At 39.3% G+C, this 19,142-nt stretch overlaps 10 protein-coding genes across 10 annotated transcripts; 6 read left to right on the forward strand and 4 right to left on the reverse strand.

Annotated features, from left to right (window-relative positions):
• Positions 1-150: 150 nt before the first annotated feature.
• RHIMIDRAFT_208520 (FAD/NAD(P)-binding domain-containing protein) lies at positions 151-1,840 on the forward strand (the record flags this gene model as incomplete). The annotated part of the gene is made up of 4 exons (XM_023607066.1): positions 151-333; positions 400-424; positions 473-964; positions 1,026-1,840. The coding sequence occupies 4 exons, from the start codon at positions 151-153 to the stop codon at positions 1,838-1,840; spliced, it is 1,515 nt and encodes a 504-aa protein (XP_023461793.1).
• Positions 1,841-1,904: 64 nt separating this feature from the next.
• Positions 1,905-2,834, forward strand: RHIMIDRAFT_286535 (post-GPI attachment to proteins factor 3-like protein; the record flags this gene model as incomplete). Its single annotated transcript, XM_023613388.1, has 1 exon — positions 1,905-2,834. One exon carries the CDS (start codon positions 1,905-1,907, stop codon positions 2,832-2,834), a length of 930 nt encoding a protein of 309 aa, XP_023461794.1.
• Positions 2,835-4,131: 1,297 nt separating this feature from the next.
• On the forward strand, positions 4,132-7,388 carry RHIMIDRAFT_80843 (uncharacterized protein). Its single transcript, XM_023615725.1, has 7 exons — positions 4,132-4,756; positions 4,818-5,052; positions 5,118-5,133; positions 5,194-6,271; positions 6,324-6,409; positions 6,464-6,561; positions 6,618-7,388. Exons 1-7 carry the CDS (start codon positions 4,154-4,156, stop codon positions 7,133-7,135), a joined length of 2,634 nt encoding a protein of 877 aa, XP_023461795.1. The 5' UTR covers positions 4,132-4,153; the 3' UTR covers positions 7,136-7,388.
• Positions 7,250-8,648, reverse strand: RHIMIDRAFT_242040 (Phox-like protein; the record flags this gene model as incomplete). Its single annotated transcript, XM_023609701.1, has 3 exons — positions 7,250-7,644; positions 7,703-7,825; positions 7,877-8,648. The coding sequence occupies 3 exons, from the start codon at positions 8,646-8,648 to the stop codon at positions 7,250-7,252; spliced, it is 1,290 nt and encodes a 429-aa protein (XP_023461796.1).
• A 213-nt stretch (positions 8,649-8,861) lies between these two features.
• Positions 8,862-10,648, forward strand: RHIMIDRAFT_248102 (uncharacterized protein; the record flags this gene model as incomplete). The annotated part of the gene is made up of 3 exons (XM_023610482.1): positions 8,862-8,895; positions 8,956-9,246; positions 9,294-10,648. 3 exons carry the CDS (start codon positions 8,862-8,864, stop codon positions 10,646-10,648), a joined length of 1,680 nt encoding a protein of 559 aa, XP_023461797.1.
• An 18-nt stretch (positions 10,649-10,666) lies between these two features.
• RHIMIDRAFT_208569 (glycerol-3-phosphate dehydrogenase [NAD+], cytoplasmic-like protein) lies at positions 10,667-11,804 on the reverse strand (the record flags this gene model as incomplete). The annotated part of the gene is made up of 3 exons (XM_023607072.1): positions 10,667-11,045; positions 11,096-11,710; positions 11,761-11,804. The coding sequence occupies 3 exons, from the start codon at positions 11,802-11,804 to the stop codon at positions 10,667-10,669; spliced, it is 1,038 nt and encodes a 345-aa protein (XP_023461798.1).
• Positions 11,805-12,554: 750 nt separating this feature from the next.
• Positions 12,555-14,147, forward strand: RHIMIDRAFT_80881 (Choline/ethanolaminephosphotransferase). The gene is made up of 6 exons (XM_023615726.1): positions 12,555-12,825; positions 12,874-12,981; positions 13,035-13,138; positions 13,187-13,565; positions 13,612-13,932; positions 13,980-14,147. The coding sequence occupies exons 1-6, from the start codon at positions 12,686-12,688 to the stop codon at positions 14,134-14,136; spliced, it is 1,209 nt and encodes a 402-aa protein (XP_023461799.1). The 5' UTR covers positions 12,555-12,685; the 3' UTR covers positions 14,137-14,147.
• Positions 14,148-14,158: 11 nt separating this feature from the next.
• On the reverse strand, positions 14,159-15,937 carry RHIMIDRAFT_248105 (uncharacterized protein; the record flags this gene model as incomplete). The annotated part of the gene is made up of 7 exons (XM_023610483.1): positions 14,159-14,673; positions 14,724-15,136; positions 15,197-15,333; positions 15,381-15,494; positions 15,544-15,587; positions 15,636-15,785; positions 15,835-15,937. The coding sequence occupies 7 exons, from the start codon at positions 15,935-15,937 to the stop codon at positions 14,159-14,161; spliced, it is 1,476 nt and encodes a 491-aa protein (XP_023461800.1).
• Positions 15,938-16,013: 76 nt separating this feature from the next.
• RHIMIDRAFT_295455 (uncharacterized protein) lies at positions 16,014-16,560 on the forward strand (the record flags this gene model as incomplete). Its single annotated transcript, XM_023614183.1, has 4 exons — positions 16,014-16,229; positions 16,283-16,354; positions 16,405-16,466; positions 16,531-16,560. Exons 1-4 carry the CDS (start codon positions 16,061-16,063, stop codon positions 16,558-16,560), a joined length of 333 nt encoding a protein of 110 aa, XP_023461801.1. The 5' UTR covers positions 16,014-16,060.
• RHIMIDRAFT_80910 (uncharacterized protein) lies at positions 16,482-18,126 on the reverse strand. Its single transcript, XM_023615727.1, has one exon. It carries the CDS (start codon positions 17,905-17,907, stop codon positions 16,669-16,671), a length of 1,239 nt encoding a protein of 412 aa, XP_023461802.1. The 5' UTR covers positions 17,908-18,126; the 3' UTR covers positions 16,482-16,668.
• Between the last annotated feature and the right edge of the window lie 1,016 nt (positions 18,127-19,142).

Consider the following 19,142-nt stretch of genomic DNA (forward strand, 5'->3'; position numbering starts at 1 on the left):
TTAGTCAAACTCAATTTTTTTTATTTGCACAATATGCCTCTGTGACTTTCCAAATCAAATCTTAAATAGGATAGCCTTTGGCAGTAAATCTTTGATCAGCAAACATTCTTTTCTTTTTCTTTTTCTCTATTCTTTAATATCATACATTGCATGACAGAAAAATCAAAAGTCAAAGTAGCCGTCATAGGATCAGGCTTGGCTGGTCTATCGGTAGCTTATTTATTAACAAAAGGATCAGATAAATTTGAAGTTCACTTGTTCGAAAAGAATACTTCGTTAGGGATGGATGCTTCTTCTATCTCGGTTGGTCCCAATAAAGAGCATCGAATCGATGTAAGTCAATAAAAATGTTGATCGAGCATCCCCTTCTTTTTAACTATATATCTGTATATATCTTAGGTACCAATGCGATCATTCATGTCTGGTAAGAAAACAATGGTGAATATGTCATGCTGTAATAACACATTTATAGGCTACTATTCACATCTCTTACGATTATATAATCACCTACAAATTCCTGCCAAAAAGGCAAAGTTCAGTTTCGGATGGTACAAGATCCAACAAGACACAGCACAGCAGTACGCCCCAACCGAAGTGGCTTCATTTACTAAAAATGAACCATACTTGATATACAGCGGTGCACGTACTGTAGGTTACCTCAATTGGATCCAGCGTAATACACATTCGCTCATGGGCTCAGTTCAAGCCCTTGTTACTTTTTTCTGGAATACCTGCATTGTCGCATTTTCTTACTTTCAAATTCTATTAATATCACTCTACATGCATCACAAGGGTCATTTGAAGGACCCTACGCACGAGATATGTAATCTAACTCTAAATGAGTTCTTCAAGAGATACTATATTCATGAATATTTTGCATACCAAGTCTTTGTGCCGCTATTTGCAGCAGTTTGTACCAACTCACACCAGTCCATGCTACAGTATCCTGCATCTGATATTCTAGGTTTGTGTGTCACTCTCCTTTTCTTTTGTTACTAATTTTGCATATGATAATTTAAAAACAGAATACGTGGCACTAGGCGTATTTGAAGAATCGTATGTGGCAGCGTGTGGTGTTCAGCAAGTTGTCAAGCGACTCTCAGCTCCACTAGAACATATTCACCTAAAGACTCAAATCACCAATATTCAGTTTGACCCATCTTCTCGTCATCGATACCAAATCCAGGATGAAAAAGAACAGTCGTATGATATTGATCACATCATTTTTGCAACTCAGGGTAACCAAGCGGCGAACTTACTAAAGCATCTGGCCCATTCTACCCCAAAGCTCAAGGAATCGCTCAAAGATCAGATCGATATGCTCAGCAGATTCCAGTATGATTCTGCCTTAGTCATCAATCACACAGACGTTCGTGTGCTGCCGAGGAATCCAAGTCATTGGAGAGCTCTCAACTTGGCCGTGATTGACAGGAGCGTAGACCCTGGTGACAGTGAGCTCATCGTGCCGTATCCTCACGACACAACCATGGCCACACATATCCTCAACATGACGCACAACCAGATGCCCCAAGAGATGATCTATATGCAGACGACAAATCCGTGTCTTAGCGTAGATCCGGAAAAGGTACTTTCTGTTGCCTGGTTTGAACGCGCGACGGTAACACTGGATTCTAAGCGAGCACTGCAGACCGGTTTATTCACCTTAGAGGACGGTGAATATGAACTAGGACCCTGTCAAGGCAAGAACAATATCTGGTTCGTTGGATCATACTGTTGGAAGGGAATTCCATTGCTCGAAGGCTGCGTGGCAAGCGCAGAGTATGTGGTCATCAAAGGCATTGCACGCTATGAAGGTGTGTCTGTCAACGTGCCTTGGTAATCGGCGTTTTAAATTATATTTACCCTGATTATGTAATAAACTGTCTCTTTCTTTATTCCACATAATGAAAGCTCTGTTGTTGTTGATATTGAGTTGCTTGATAGTATTATGCCTTGCTTCCTCAGGAGATATTCAGCCAGAGTATAATATGTGCGTAGACACATGCTCATCTAGACCCCATTTATTGCCAGCTTATTTACGATTGTTTGGCTGGACTGTCAGAGATGATTGCAGGTACCGTTGCATGCAGACAATCACACAAGAGGCAATAAAGCAAGGGACACGCATTCACCAGTATCACGGCAAGTGGCCCTTTTATCGACTATACGGCATTCAAGAACCTGCATCTGTCTTGTTTTCCATTCTGAATGGTCTTCAGCATTACAAATATTTTTTCAGGCTAAAGCAACAACTGTCAAACACGTATTATTTGAAGCCTATATACATGGGTATCTCTATCTGTGGTATGAACGCTTGGATCTGGAGCACTGTTTTTCATACGCGCGATACGCCATGGACAGAAAAACTCGATTATTTTAGTGCAGGACTTTATATCCTCTACGGCTTCTTCGTCGCCGTCCTACGCATCTTTCACATCCGACACCGACTCGCGCTCGCCGTGTGGGCCTGTCTCTGTGCTGGAGCCTTTGCCGCACACGTGACGTATCTCGCACGTCTACCAAGATTTGACTACGGCTACAACATGCTTGCCTGTCTGATCATTGGAGGAATCCAGACATCACTGTGGCTCATTTGGTCCATCTGGAACGTGAAGAAACGATCTTATGCCTGGATGGCCGGCGTCTCTGTCGTCCTAGTCAGTTTGGCCATGTGTTTGGAGATTTTTGATTTCCCACCTTGGCTTGGCGTGTTGGATGCCCATTCTCTCTGGCATGCAGCAACCATACCTTTAGCTCCCTTGTTTTATCGATTTTTATTACGAGATGCATACGCAGAGACGAATCAGACATCAGTCGATAAACGATCGTCGTGAGCACACCATGACGTATACGTGTAAAGAATTTGCACAAAAAGAAAGTCAGAAGTCAAAAGGGAGAGAGTCGCCCACAGATACCAATGACATGAAAAAAATAAAAAAAAAAAGAATCTCACCATGACAACTCTCACTTGGGGTATGTCATTTTTTTCTGGGATATCGTGTTCCCCCTTTTGTTCTTTGTCTTTTTCCTTTTATGAAAATAAGGTTAGAAAAGGGGAGTTACACTTTTAAACAAGGTAAATTCTTTCAAGGGTGAACATCAAAAGTTCTAAAAATAAATTTGACACTTGCTAACAAATTAGGTTGCATTATCGGGCGATGTCATGGGCACTGATATTTTTTTGTCTTTGGATACTCTTTCTTTTATCACAATTACATCAGAACTTAATGAGTATTCAAGTTCTGTAAGATAAAGGAGGTGTTGAACATCCTGAGGTTATCGCTGCAGAATATTGCTGACCCTTTATGATTTCTCGAGTTCAATTGAGTAGACATTGATCAGGTGAATGAGGTACAAAGCAGCAAGCTCCTGGGATAAAAAGAAAGACGGATGACAGGGATCTGTCAAGGTTCTAATAGCTTAAAGATGAGTGGCTTCAGGGGAGCTTTAAATTATGGAAAACAGAGCATGTGATTGGACCAAATACAGCACAGACTGCAATAGCCCCTTCACACGCTTATGGAATTCGCAGCTGTGAGCTTTAGGAAATGCCAATCCTTTATTGGACTGAAACTCGGGATAAAAATTAACCAAGCAAGCCTAGAAGAAGTATAGCTGTTATCGCCTATATTCTCTTGTAAGTAATTGTACACATTGATCTTTTCCGGGTCAAGAAAGCTTTATGTATAAAGGTGTTACCAAGCCCTGAAGCAAGTGTTATTTCCGGTGGAATATGTTACCATTACACCAATTGTAATGTTTAAACAAGCTATTATCCTTTATTAGAAAGTAACAAAAAGTCGGATTGATGGCTTCATTCTTAGTGCTTTGTTCTAAATACAAGCTGAATCAAGAAAAACAACCAATTGAAGACCTAACAGGGTTACTGGTTCCCCCTTAGTTTTCAAAGTTATAATGACGATAAAAATAAACAATGATGTAATCTTGACTGCTTTTGTAAAGTAGTAACTGATTTTCATTAGATGCGACTCTACTTTCTGGAAACAAGTTGCCCATGATTGTGGATCCTAAAAATTTTTTTTTTCGATCCTAATCTTTTTGTTCTATAAAAAGTTAAAGCAGAAAGCGGAATTTTTCATATGTTTTAATTGAATTGGCACCATCTTTTTTTTTTCTTCTCTTTTATCGCTCAATGCCAGAGATAGAAGAAAAACCGCAAACCCACAACGAAACGCCTCCTGTCAGACGACCCCCTAATCCAAGATCCGCCTCATCCTCTGTCTCTGTCGTGAGCACCGATGACGAGGAGCCTGTTTTAATTGATGACGGCGTACCTGCCCATATTCCACTAGAAGCCTTGGCAGGCCCAGCACTTGTTTTACCCAAGACAACCGACCTCGATGGCCGTACACTACGCGAGGATTTCGATTGGGCAGGCAAAGACGAAGACGAAGAGGCCGAGAAGAAGGAAGATGAAAAGAAAAAGGGCGCACTTCTTACGAGTGGCCTCTTTATCTGTATCTCAAACAATTCAGCACCTATTGCATGGACCTGTACCGTCCTTTTTGCAGCCATGTTTATTGCTGTAGATGTTGCTATCTTTGTCGTGTATCACAACCGAGATCAAATCACAATGACTTCGTACGGTCTACAGCTCTGGTTTACTTGGTTAGCCTTTGTCTGGTGCATCGCTTGTATCTCTCAGGTGTTTGTAGAGGTCGTACCATGGACAATTAAGAAAGTAGTAGATTCTATTCGGCCACAATCAACAGAGGTGCTAAAGATGCGACTTTCTGTAAGTAGCAATAATAATTATCTGTGTTACCAGACGATTCATTGTTATTTTTTCTCAACAGTACTATATGGCACTACGTACCTACATCAAGCTACTCTTGATCTCTTCTTGGGCTTGGGGTGCCTGGGCATTTATCCAAGACCGTATTGCATTGCCTTATGTTGGTACTGATGCAAATGGTATAGATCAGTATGCCAGTAAACCTTCTTATGTGCATACTTTTTATAGTATCTGGGAAGCTTGCTTTTTCGCCGCTTTATTTTTGTTTATTGAAAAGTTTATTCTTCAGCTGATCGGTAAGTTTTCTTTGACAGTTTTTGTAAAGATGTCATAATGCTAATTTTATCTCTTTGTTTGATAGTTACATCTTTTCACAAGTAAGAGCATACATATAAAAATATTTTAGGGATAGCGACTTATACTTTTATATATAATAGAAAGGCATATGAGGATAGAATTAAAGAAAATGACAAAGGACTTCGTATCCTGGACAGACTCAAAAAGATGAAGCGCAAAAATCCTCAAGAAATACTATTCAAACGTATCCGTCGAAAGCCCAAGACACCGGGCACAAGTGGTACTGGGACCCCCGTACGATCACACTCGATGGATGAAGGTGTACCAAACAAGTCGATCATGTCCAACCAACACGAATTCTCGGATCAAAAGTCAAATGTCAAATTTCCTCCTTCACAAAACATGGATACCTTGATTGCTATTCCACCTATCGAGGACCGATACAGTCGTTCAGATGATGAGAAGCAAGACCTGAGAAGCGAACTGGAGCTTGAGAAGCCCTCAAAGAACAAAAAGTCACTCTTTCAAAAACTGAAGCGACAAAACAAGGAACAGGATCAAGTGTCTACTGCAACAACTCCTAGCAGTGACGAGTACCGTCCTACACCTATTTCTAGAGAAAATACATGGTTTTCTCGTACAAGTCATGATGGTTTCTTTAGCGCCACCAAAGATTTTGGTATTAGCACTTCGCAAATCCCTGGTAAATTGCTAAAAGGTGGTTATCAAAAATTTGTATCACAAACGAAACGAGATGGTGTACCTGCTCAAAATTCGACACAGCAGGCCAAGGCCTTGGCTAAAAAGATATACAACAACATCATTGGTGCTGATGCAAACCGTGACTACATTGTTGAATCGGACCTGTATCCATTTTTTAGTACTGTCGAGGAAGCGTCTGAGGCGTTTCAGCTGTTTGATAGAGATGGAAACGGAGATATCAGCAAAAGGGAACTCAGATCGGGCTGCATTCGAATTTACAAGGAACGCAAAAATCTGAGTCGATCCATGCGTGACCTGTCTCAGGCAACGGGTAAATTGGATATTATCCTTGTTATTGTCTTTACCATTGTCTGGGTCATCATTGTCTGCGCAGCATTTGGTGTTAATGTCGGCACAGATCTGATGCCACTTTGGAGTGCCTTTGTTGCAGCTAGTTTTATTTTTGGTACCTCTGCAAAGGATGCATTTGAAGCCATCATTTTTGTTTTCATCACGGTAAAGAGACAAAAGATACTTATACTCAATCAAAACTAAACTTTATTTTCAGCATCCATTTGATGTAGGCGATCGTGTATTGATTGGTACAGAAAGTTGGATGGTTCATGAAGTTGGATTACTAGTGACTACTTTTCTGTAAGTTTTTGGGATTATAATTATGCGTAGTCATGACTAACCAACTGTCTAAAGTAAATGGGATGGCTCAGTTGTCTATGCTAAAAATTCAGTTTTATCCACTCAGTATATCATCAACGTCAGAAGATCTGGTAGAACAGGCGAAACGAACGGTAAGTGTGCTCTTGATCTCAGATGATCAGTGATTAATTGCGAATTGTAAGAGTAGAACTTCAAATTCATTTCAATACACCTACATGGAAGATAAAGAAGCTTATATCTCACATGCAAGAATGGTGTAACCAATTCCCCAAACATTATTCACCCAACTCTGCCTCTTGTAACATTCTGTCCTTTCAGAATCAAAACTTGATTAGTTTATCATTTTACTTTGAACATGCTCAAAATTGGCAAGACCCTGGCGGCCGTTGGCTGCGTCATAACAATTTCATGTTTGAGTTGAAGGAAGAATGTGAACGTCTAGGCATTGAATATACCTTACCTACCCAGCCACTGGAAAACAGAACATTGGATGCACCACTTGAATCATACAATATGGGATCAAAGTCCGCTTATGGGCTAGAAGGTATGAAGCAACGTAGACCCTATAATACAAACGATGAGGATGAAACAAGAGATCCTGGTGGAGGTGTTGGTTCGAGTGGTACTGGTGCTAATCACGGTCAGCCAGACGCAGGTGCAATGGCAGGTGCAGCTTCTACACTCATGTTTGCTGCCAACATGTAAACCATATACCATACACCTATTTATAATATGCATATGTATAATTTTATTATATTCACAAAAAAAAAAAGAATAATGTAATTAATAAGTACATCCTTTGTCTAATATACAAACGTATTAATTTGTGATAATGGTTAATTTCCCCCTTTGTATTGCCTGCACAAAGGCTTCTTCCATATCTAATTCGCCTTCCAGAGGCATATTCTTTCCAGTTGTTTCATCTTTATAGCACATTTTGACTTCGAATCCAATACGTTCAAAGACCTTGGATCGTAAATGATCTAGTGTACTGTCTACAGGCATTTTAATGGCAAAAATATCATCTTTATGGATAATCTTGACCTTGACATGATCTTCATTCGAATGACGTGTTGCTCTCGGGTCGTAGTCTAATTCTATATCACCTTCATGAATTCCAAAGAGTTGGTTTTGGACGAGATCGCATTCAGACAAATATTTTGGAAGACCGAGCAACTCCTTACAGTATCTGTTTAAATCCGCTTGTCTCTCAGCTATAAATAAACACCATTGTTAAACATGACACTGTTAAATACTTGTTCCTTTTTTTACCTGTCACTTTATCATCTACTTCCTTCAGAGGCCCTGGCATATAAGGTAAAATTCGTTCTCTATCGCCCTGCCCTGCTTCTACCGGGTAAGTTTTCAATAGATGAAGCTGAAAATCGTAAAAGTCTAGAAACCAATAAATAAACACAATTGTCCCCGGTATGATATCATACTTACCATCATAAAGACGATATAGGATCCGATGCATCCCACGAGCTGTTTTAGCGTACAGAACAAACCAATATTGGCCTCCTTCAAGAATAAACGAATTGATCTGAGCAAAGACGACGCTATCTTTCTTCTTTTGTTCAATCACGCCCAGCGGTATACTTGAAGCCTCATACAGCTGTGTCATCTTTTTCCAATCCTCTACAGGCGGTAGTTGTACTGACTCGATAGCCTGGCCGGTTTGTGCGTCTCTGACCTGTACAAACGAGACAGGAATCAGTCCAGGGCCGCCGAGTCTGCTGATGGGTTTAGCAACATACCAATCCTTTGTGGATTGTGCGATAATGACAATGGATTCGCCAGCCTGGGCGCTTAATTCATCGGGTCTCTCGGCCGTAAAGTCATACATGACAACTCCATAGACTCGTTTCTGTTTATGATCTTCAGTGCTACTTGTTGACGACGACGACAACGACATGGGTCTTGAACCAGTTCTCTCAATCACCTGGAAGTAAGAGACAGGCACAATACCTCTTGTGTCTGTTGCTGGGTTACTGGCTTCATACCATTCTGTATCATTTTCTCTTCCAATGACATGAAAAAAGTCGCCTTTACGAAATGACAGCTCATGTGGACCCTGAGCTCGGTAATCGTAGAGAGCTTTAATGATCTTTTTTGGTACGTCTAGTTGAGTAGGTAGCGTCGATATAGGTGTCGATATCTTGGTCTTTGTGAGTCGTTTTAAGCTTTTACTTCGCTTATGGCTGCTAGATAGAAACATTAGAAGAGAGAAAAAAAAATTAACTTTACTTCCGTTTTAGGATATGGCGGAGATTAATTTATATGAATTTAAATTCCATAGAGTGCTGTTTAGGTGTGAAAGGATAGTGTATAATTACCATAGAAACATATTTCTCCTTTTTTTTCTCTCTTTTTTTCTTTTCTCTAGTTTGTATAAAATATTACTTTTGGGATTTTTTTGTATTTTTAATCCATGCATAATAATAACAAGGATAGCATATTAGAAGGTATTTAAATTATAGATATGACTTTTATATGCATTAATAAATATTATTGCATACATTTAGAAAATTCATGGCAGATTGATAATAGGAACGATCCTATCTTTGGGCAGGATTCAATAGAAATTACAGCAGAAGATCTATACAATCAGTCTGATCTAACAGAACGTATTCAGGATGTAGAAAAGAGATTTAGTACTTCATCTATTACAACTTCGTATTTTTCAAGTGAGCGATTTGAATATCCTGCTGTATATAGAGTATTGTTTATGGGCGCAGCAGAACAAGAGGTCAAAAAGAGGTTACTAGAAAAGCTAGGGCAAGGATTTATCCATGTATTATTGGATAAACAGAGAGGTATATACGGCTGTTTTAGTATTGGCAAAACACTGACTTTTGTATAGTGTGGGGAGATCAACCGATTGCTCCATTTAGGGAGATTAAGCACAACCTTGTTCCATTAAACAACTACTACTTGGATCAAAGGATCCTGTCTGCGAGCTATGAAGAATATGGGGTCTCCATTATTGAAGCCGATTTCACTTGGACCTCGACCGCAGCTGAATGTTCAGATGATCCAGCGCAACTCTTGCTTCATTACGCTTGGAAGCAATGCCCTAATCCTTATGAGCTACCTTCTGCTCACCTCGGTAATGATCTGCCATCTGAATTTCAAGGCACCATGTGTCCTGACAAGACGCCAAATGGGATTGACCTTTGTGTTTATATCTATGACGACGAAAATGACGATAGAACAAGACGTGACATGCAATTGTTGTACAAGATTCGAAAATTAGGCATTTATGTTTTACCCCTGACCCTGTCCAGGTCAGAAGAGATCAAGAGTTACTTTGCAAAAGTTTTGACACAGTATCAGGTGCCCTGTCTCGATCTCAGTACCATCCAGATCGGACAACAACCTTCATTCCTTCAGTACAAGAAGGCAGCAACTGCAGACAGACTGAGTCGAATTCAAGAAATGGAATGTAGAGAACAGCTGAATCGACGACCGGCCGTAGCAAGTTATCAAATATTGGCAGTTGATCAGTTTTGTGCGATAGAGAATACGAGTATTTTGGAACTACTGAAGCGAACGAGAGATCGAGAAGTGGAAAGAGACGAGAATAAACGACAGGATTATAGATCGCTACTGCCATCAGCTACAAATAGTGTAGAGAGTGAAGAAGTACAAAAAGAGCCAGTCGATACAACGCGGTCAGACAGATACCCTATGATTAGCATGCTTATAATCGCAGTATTGGGCATCCTGTGCGCAGTTTATTTTGCTTCGTTCAATAAGGCACCAGAAATATGGACAGCACGATTTGAAATGATGAATGGGAGCGATCAGATCATTTTAATAACGAGAGATCCCACGGGACAATTGAGTTGGTCAAGGACTGATCCAATGATATGGCTGAATGAGCAAGAAAGGATACCCATTGAGAAGATGTCAACTGGATACTATCAACTTATTATAGATAATGTCAATAACTCACACATACTCACATTTCATGTAAATACAACCGATGAACATATTATTTATTTTGGTTCTAGAACTACATTTTATAATATTGCACCCACGGTAAACACAAGGACAGTCATCGAAGACGTCCGTACCAACGTAAATAGTCCACCAAGTCAACAAGAACAACAAAATCAACAGAGAGAAAAGTTCAATCTGAGATCATCATTCAAATATTATTTAAGTAATTTAAAAATTGTAATGAAAACTCGTTTTCTTAGTGAAGAAGATTGAGACAATAAATAATGATTTCTATAAAGTGATATCGCGTACAATTGATTCAACAGGTGCACCTTCATAAATGATACGATACACAGTTGTAAATAAGGGGAATTCATGTGTCATCTTGCGTGGTGAGAGGAATTCATACACTTCCTGCGCTGTTAATGTTCCTTGTAATTTCTGACCGTTCAATAATTCCTTTTCTAATACATCGATAGGTTTTCCCGTTCTAACAAATGCTTCGGCCACTTTTCTATTACGTCCTCCTGAGCATGTAGTGATCAAATCAGCCACACCACAGGATTCGAAAAAGGTACTGTCCTCTACGGTTCCAAAGAAGGTTTGACCAAATTTACGCATTTCCATTAACCCTAAACGGATGATGGCTGCCTTTGTATTACTTCCATATCTATCATCACACTAAGTTTCATACTCTTCACATGTTGGCCATCAACTTACCCTAATCCGTCAGAGATACCAGCACCGACTGCTACCACGTTTTTTAAAGCACCACACAGTTCAACGCCTACATAATCCCGAATGACATTCACCTTGAAATAGTCTGTGTTGAAAAGCTTGTGGAATAATTCACCATCCTCCTTATTTTGACATCCGATTGTTGTCTCACAGAATCGCTCCTTGGCTACCTCATCTGCAATGTTAGCTCCACTTAATGACGCGACATTGATGCCCAGCTTTCTGGAGATTTCTTCCGAGAACAGAGTGACCTTTTCAGGCAGAATTTCCAGACCCTTGATTAATGAGATAGCCCTGGCATTAGGAGCAATGTGTCCCTTCATCTCCTCACACACACCACGGACAAACTGATGAGGCAAGACAAAGACCAAGACCGAGGCGCTCTTGGTCGCTTCTACCAAGTTGGGTACAGCGCGAATGTTGGGAGGAAACTTGATGCCAGGCAAGTATTTAGGATTTTCACGTTCGCGGTTGATCACATCTGTCAGCTTTTCTCCCCTGTAGTTTTCTTCAAATACCCACTGTCTCACTTCTTCTTCAAACACATCTGGATATTTCAGGACATTTTCACCAATGATCTTTCCAACAGCAGAACCCCTATCATTATGTAAGCAAGCCTGTTGTATGTCTGACGTTTCCGTGGTTACCAGTTGCCAGAGCCAATAACGCAAACACTTTCTTTCTTTACCATCGTTCCTGTATAAAAATATCTTTTTGAAATAAAAGAGGAATAAAGAGCGGTAAATCGTATTTTTAAAGGCATTTTTATCATTGAAAAAAAAAAAGATGAAAAAAAAAAATTTAATTTTGTATTACATAAAGCACATTTGAAATTATCAACATGTGCAGACACATGAAAGCTCTAATCCACATGCTTTTTGAATCAAAGCATTGACCATCATCCCAGATAGACGTTCACTTTTGTTCATTACGTTACTTTAACAGCTTCAAACGGACGATCTATACCGTTCATCCGTCTTGTCTCTAATGTACCTTTTACTTTGTTTTCTGTAAATGTCGTATTTTTTGGGCAACATTGCACCAAGACATATGCGCGCCTAAAATAGTTTGAGAAACAATGGTTTGACAAACTTTACGATGAGATTGTCACTCTTTTGTTCATCAATAAAAACCATATGCCCTTCTTTCTGTGCATCCGTTTTTAGTATTTCTTGTTCCTCATCCATGCCTTATTTATGCTAATTCTGTTTGGCTGAATGTGAAAAGTATATAAACTACACATTATTTGGCAAAATCATGAACGATCTTGACAGTAATTGCTGATGTTGTGTACCCTTTTTGTAGAAAAAAGGGAGATCCGAATATGGAAGATCCTTCACACCCATTTTTTTCAACAATGCCCAGTTACTATAGCAATATATCTATTACTCTTTTCAGTTGATTTTGGCTGATAAATATTGAGTACGTCAAGATTTTGTACCTGATGACAAGAGCCGTCAAAAAAAATAATAATTGATTTCCCGATTTCCATTTTTTTCTCTTTCATTTTTTTTTTTTCCCTTTTCTTTCTTTTTATATTTTTCCCATTAGATAAAGCCCCCCTTATATCAAATGGCAAACTATATCCCAGAGAATAGTATTGAAGGGTTACGACGTTATAGATATAGCGGAATAGATAAATCACTCGTATCAAGATACGTGTTGAGTCGTTATTGGAACAACTTGATCAAACTATTCCCTCTCTGGATGGCGTAAGTTACATCATTGTCGCGCATATCACAATGCTTATTTTGTCCTAGTCCCAATATGATTACACTCTTGGGGTTGATGACTATTATGATCAATGTATTGACCTTGTTCTACTATACGACATCTCTGGGTGAATGTCCAAACTGGGTCTATTATACGTAAGTAGAGATATATGTCTTTGTGGGATATACTAATAAGAGGGAGCACACAGGTTTGGCATCGGCCTCTTCATTTATCAATCATTTGATGCTATCGATGGCAAACAAGCTAGACGTACAGGTACTTCTGGTCCATTAGGTGAACTCTTTGATCATAGTAAGTGAAAAATATAAACGATAAGGGATATGATTTACATCTTTAAAGGCTGTGATGCTATCAACACAAGCTTGGGTGTGCTCACTTGGGCATCAGCTACTTATCTCGGCCAAAGCTGGTGGACAGTCGCATCACTTACAGCTAGTCTTGCCAACTTTTATCTATCGACATGGGAAGAGTATCACACGGGCAGTTTGTATCTGGGCTACTTTAGCGGTCCTATCGAAGGTGTCTTGATGCTCTGTGCCATCCATATGATCTCGGGTTACTTTGGTCCCGCTATTTGGATGTTGAGAGTCAGTGAAGCGCTGCCTAGAGTCGATTTCACACATGGACCAAAACTGCTTCAAGTGATAGGATATCTTCAATTGAATCACGTCTTGATCGTCATTGGTGCTTTTGTTCTACTCTTTAATATCCTTTCAGCGTAAGTATTTTTATTGGGATGGAGGACAAAAACTTATATGTATTAGTGTCTATAACGTCATCTCTGTCAAGATCTGGCCAACAGAGACGTCCCACAAGAACCGCTCGATCCTTGAAGCTCTCTTGGGCTTGTTCCCCTTTATCAACATGTGTATTTGGTCCTATATGTGGCTCACGACTTGGCCTGACCTCGTCACAGATCATCTTGCCTTCTTCATCCCCTTTATTGGCCTGCTCTTTGGTCATCAGGTCGGTCTGATGATCACAGCCCATGTTGCCAAATTAAGTTTCCCCAACGTCAATCTTCCTGTCAGCTTGATCTTGGTCTCTGGTTACTTTTTGGCCAAATTTGAAGATTCTATAGAAAAGTAAGTGTAAAACATAAAAAAGAGACAACGGACTCATACTCTATTAGTGCATTGTATATCATCTTGGATCATCGTTTGATCATCAAGGTATATCTATTCGTTGCTGCTCTACAATACTATCATTTCGCAAGTAATGTCATCAATCAGATCTGTACATACTTAGACATTGGTTGCTTGTACATTAAAAGAAGAAAGATAAATTAATAAAAACTTTTTTTTATTCTGCTTAAAAATCTGGCATGTCATCATCCTCATCTAAATCTCCTTCTGCAATCTCTTGTGCCAATTCTCTCTCCCTTTCTCTTGCTTCCTCAGCGCTAGCCAACTCCTTACGATGAGCATCCATAGGGAAACGCATGGCCTTGACTGCTTCATTATGAAGGTTCAAGCAAAAGTTGATGCGTTGGTGGTAGGCGTTCTGAGGCTCGTTCGTACCGTAAATGTCTACGATCTCTCTACTCTTCATAAATCCTCGAGCATGGTCTAAGGAGGCATCAATCACACCGTCACGAATGGCCTTGGACACAATGAATTCGGCATCTTCTTCGCTATCGAGATGAAGCTTGATACAGATGTCGCGAAGTGAAATCTTGGAATACGAGAGACTGATCATGCGAATGCCGGTCTTGATCACGTTGTGACGTAAACGAAGAATGAGCGTATATGTCTTGTCCTTTTTGAAAATCGCGTCGTATTGTCCTAAGCCTTCTTGAAACTTGGCAAGATCACCAACACGAACGGCTACGGGAAGCATGAGTTTATCGACATTCTAAGAGATTTTTTTTTTTTACCTTGAGTAATGGCTAAGTAAGGAGCAAGTGCTTTTTTTAAAATGGGTTGTCTGAAGAGAGATCGTTCAGGGATTTCACCCATCAAGAGCTGAACAACAATAAAGAACTTGTAGACTGTCTGCTGGAATCCCGCTGTGATGTTATTCTGAGGTGCTTTTCGAATAGCCTGTGTCAGGTAGGTATGAGCAGCTGTATAATCCAATTGAAGTGCCTTGAGTCGTCCAACATAGTAAGCATAACGTGCTGCTTGGTTATTACCAGCCTTCTCAGGGAAGACAGTCTTGGATACAAGCTTGTCAGCCTGGTCATACAAGTTGTGATAAAAGTAGTTGCGAAGTAATAAGTTGAGTAGCGTAGCTTGCGATTCGACATCGTGTCTCAAGGTAGCCGTTCGATGTGCGGCTAATTGGATACTATCAATGTGTGTTATTTTTTATGCGTCTATGGGATCATTTGAGCTCTCTCTCTCTTACGGTCGAATTTCAGCAAGTCTATTTGTTAATTCATGGAAACGCGCATGATAAAAGTAGATACGGGCAGCGAGTTGATCCATTGTTCGACGGTTCATGGATACTATGCGTTCCACTGCTTTCGTAGATAATTCGATACCCTATAGACATGTTTATTATTTTTACTTTATATATATATCTCTCTTACTTGTTCAATTTCGTTCTTATCCAAAAGGAAAATCAAGACATTCAAGTGAATGTACATATCAACTTCAGGCAATACACTGGGTCTTTCTTCTTCGGTTGCAGAAGCTTTATCACTCTATTAAAACATAAGCCAGGGTTTTCCATGAGCTTTTTTTGTCGTTTACCTCATTCAAGTATCTTAGTAATTCGTTCTTGACATCTTGGTCATCTATGAATAGAATTAGTCAACATACACCATCTTTCAAAGTGAACTTACTGGGACCGTAATATTCAGAAATAACTTGACCAAGTATTGCAGAAGTTAAACGACGGCGAATAGAAGGAAGTGTTCTCAGTACACGAGTGGTGAATCGAGCCTCGATAGTTTCTACTGAACGCTCTAATAAAGAGAAATTGCGCTTGATGTCTACATTCCAATGTTAGAAATAAAGTATTTCTATATAAATTATAGTTACCTGTAATAGTTTCTTTTGCAATTCGCTTTTGCTTAGTTTCTTCATCTTCTTGAACAATGTCCATTGCTTCCACTTGATCTTTCTTGTCTACTTGTTGGCTCATGACGTTTACCTTTAAAAAATAAAAAAAGAAAGAGGGTTGCGCGTCCCTTTAGTCATTACGTGTGATTGTTGAATGTCCGACACTCTTTTTTTCTTGGGACACACAATTTTTTTTTTTTTAGGTATGCCTTCAGCACAAGATGATACTTATTGTAAAGCATGCAAGAAGAAGTTTAATAATGCAGCAACATTTAAGAACCACTTAAATAGTGCAAAGCATATAGCCAATGAAAAGAAATTTAAATCAAAACCTCAACAACCAAAACAACAGGCCAAGCAGACACCCATTCAAGGTAAAAAAAAATAGAAAAGATATAAGTTGTTTATGTAATAAAACAGGATTTAGAAATAGAGAATTTACTCCAATCGTCTGATCTATGGAGTCTTTTTCAAGCCTTGATCCTATGTATAGAAATAGGTATACTGCCCATTATTGTATTGAAAACAACAAACAAACTCTCTATATAGATGACATCGTTCGAGGAAGACCGATCTATTCAACACTCTTGAACCACAAAAACTATCTGGATGTTCGATTACTGTGTAATCTATATGAAGAACGACTTTGGCTGAAGGAACAACCGTATTTAAAAGATGATCTTGCGTTCATCCAACTCGCTCTGAGCACAGACTATAAAGATGAACCCATTTTGATGTATGCACAAAAGGAAGAGAGAATGTTGAACAGAATTCAATGTTTATTAAAATGTAATTAATATATTATTTTGTATGCTAGATTTTTGGTTGAGAAAGATGATGCGTGTGTTGTTGCAGTTTATAGAGTATACAGAGAGTTCTATTGAGATTGGCCAATCCTTGTTCTAGCTGCAGGGCACGATAGACCTTGAGAAGCGAGTGCGTGGCAAATTCGAGCATCTGGGTTCTGTGAGCATGCATCAATTGAGCATTATTGAGCATGTTTGAGTAATAATCAAGGCCAACCTGGGCAAAATGATCAGCAAGTCTAGACACTGAGGTAGACCAGATATTTCTTGGTTTTTTATGCTTCAAGATCTGTGGCCAATCCCAACCAGCGGGTTCAAACTGAGGTTGAGCCATATTGAACAAGATGGTCTCTTGTTCATCGACCAAAACAACAGACTTGCGACGTTCGAGAAAGGAGGAACCAGCCTCTGGATCGATGGGTAGACTTGTGGGATAATTGAGAATGACTGAACGAGGACGATGATGATAGACCTGACGCACGAATTGCTGGATATCTGCAATGACATCGCCTTCTTCAGGCTGATCAAAGACTCTGTGATAGTTACCAGCCATTCGAGCAAGGTTCTGAGCGGCATTTTCCTGAAACACCTGACTGAAATCATGAGCAACGTGGTTGAGCAGAGCCTTTCTTGTCTCGTCCGACACATGAGATTCAAACACGATGTAGTATTTACCGATCGAGCTAAAACCAAGTCCGAGAGCAGTCAAATGCGATCGTGTTACCTTGATAACGCGGTATTCGTTGGAGGCAGACAGAATGGAGAGCACAATATTTTCGACATCTCGTCTACGATGCTTCCAGTCGTTTCGAAGGCCCTTGAGAGCCGCTAGCAGGTCCGTTAAATCATCATGTGCTTGTCCGTACATCTCGAGTCGTGCACTGAGGGAAGCAATCTGGTCAAAGTACTGAATGCGCTCTGAATCATCAGACAAGGTCCGTATAGACTGCTGATCCAGTTGATGTTTGTATCTATCACGCAAGGTGTGAACCCAGTCGATCAAATTGTGCCAATCATTTGCATGCACAGGCAGTTGTTGATGGTCAATCACAGCCTTTGCCATTCTGATAGCTTGATGTTGTTCTGACTTGTTGAGTAAACCTAGTTTTTGACAGAGTTCTATTTGTTCATGAGAGCATATGATTTGAAAGGATTCAATGAGCGAAGAATGAAGATCGTCTGGATAGGGTGAATTATGAATGTCATGACTTGGTGAAGTAGGTATAGGTGTCATGGTGGATATCATTTTTATATTAATAAATTAAATATATTTACACAAAAGAGAGAGAGAGAGAAAGAGAAGGGTTAGAAAAAGAAAAAGAAAAAGAAGAAGGAAAAGGACCAAGAACTAGTTTTATAGTCAAAAAGAGAGTTGCATTACAGCGTGCTACACCTTGTGAAATGTAGTAATGATATATATGAGATAGAGTGTAAAAGATATGAAATGGCATTCCACACACACAAGTACACATTTATACATGTAAGCATGCATCCCCTTTATCTTCTCCTTTTTTTTACATATAAAACTGTATATATAAAAGAATTTTTTGCTTTATCTTTATTATTTACACTTTATACTTTCATGATCCACGTTGTTCAAAAAAGCAACTAAGCCTTTACGCGTGCACACACACACACGTTATATTGAATACTTGAGAATTAACATTAAAACAAAGGGAATAAAAAGAGAGAGAGTGAGAAAGAGAGAGAGTGAGTGAGAAACTTGAGATTCTTGATAATTAAATAAACACATAGAGAAAGAAAGAAGGAAAGAAAGACCTGTATTGAACCCTTTGTTAATTCTATTGGCTTTACTTTTGTGGTCTGATTATTTCATACAGTGTACAACGCAATGATCGAATTGACATTGTGTAAGGCAAACTTTAATATCAGCAGCCAATGTGGTTTTAAACCTGTTCATGGTTGCGCATTGCTTTTAGTTCCAATTTTTCATTCTCTTTGCTTGTAATTTATTAATGTGTGGGTCTGCTGCTCTTTCTTTCATGGTAATTTCATGTGATCATATTGGTTTGTAAAACGTCTTTCTGGCTTAATATCATCTAATAAACGTACTGACAGCTGTGAATGCACCCTTTCTGTCAGGGTCCACACACAAGGGAAAAGGAAATATGTGCTTGTGGTTCACAATGACATCTTTTAACTTGTCTTTAAATGGCTTATTAAATTGTTGACAAGACTGTCATTGTTGGTACACTTTTCAGTTTTACAAAACCAGGAGAAATTAATAAAAACGTGTTCACCTCCTGAAATTGAGTTTCTTAAAATTGAAGACTTGTCATTTAAGAGGGCATTCGTATCCTCTTGGAACAGAGTATCTTTAAGATAAACAAGAACAAGAGAGAAGTGTCCAATGAAAAAAAAAAAGAAAGAAAGAAAGAAAAAGCTCTGTACAAGTCTTTAACAAGTCTTGTTCATATTTCTTAGAGACTGGAATGCAGGCACTAAATCTACAAAAAAGTC

This window comes from Rhizopus microsporus (assembly GCF_002708625.1).
Source record: "Rhizopus microsporus ATCC 52813 unplaced genomic scaffold scaffold_27, whole genome shotgun sequence".
NCBI classification, from domain to species: domain Eukaryota; kingdom Fungi; phylum Mucoromycota; class Mucoromycetes; order Mucorales; family Rhizopodaceae; genus Rhizopus; species Rhizopus microsporus.

Coding starts and splice junctions, on each gene's coding strand:
- RHIMIDRAFT_80843 (XM_023615725.1), top strand. CDS start 4,154: ATGCCAGAGATAGAAGAAAAACCGCAAACCCACAACGAAACGCCTCCT. Junction 6,272..6,323: donor TCATTTTTGTTTTCATCACG/GTAAAGAGACAA, acceptor CTTTATTTTCAG/CATCCATTTGATGTAGGCGA. Junction 6,562..6,617: donor TAGAACAGGCGAAACGAACG/GTAAGTGTGCTC, acceptor TTGTAAGAGTAG/AACTTCAAATTCATTTCAAT.
- RHIMIDRAFT_80881 (XM_023615726.1), top strand. CDS start 12,686: ATGGCAAACTATATCCCAGAGAATAGTATTGAAGGGTTACGACGTTAT. Junction 12,982..13,034: donor CCAAACTGGGTCTATTATAC/GTAAGTAGAGAT, acceptor GGGAGCACACAG/GTTTGGCATCGGCCTCTTCA. Junction 13,933..13,979: donor TTTGAAGATTCTATAGAAAA/GTAAGTGTAAAA, acceptor ATACTCTATTAG/TGCATTGTATATCATCTTGG.
- RHIMIDRAFT_80910 (XM_023615727.1), bottom strand. CDS start 17,907: ATGATATCCACCATGACACCTATACCTACTTCACCAAGTCATGACATT.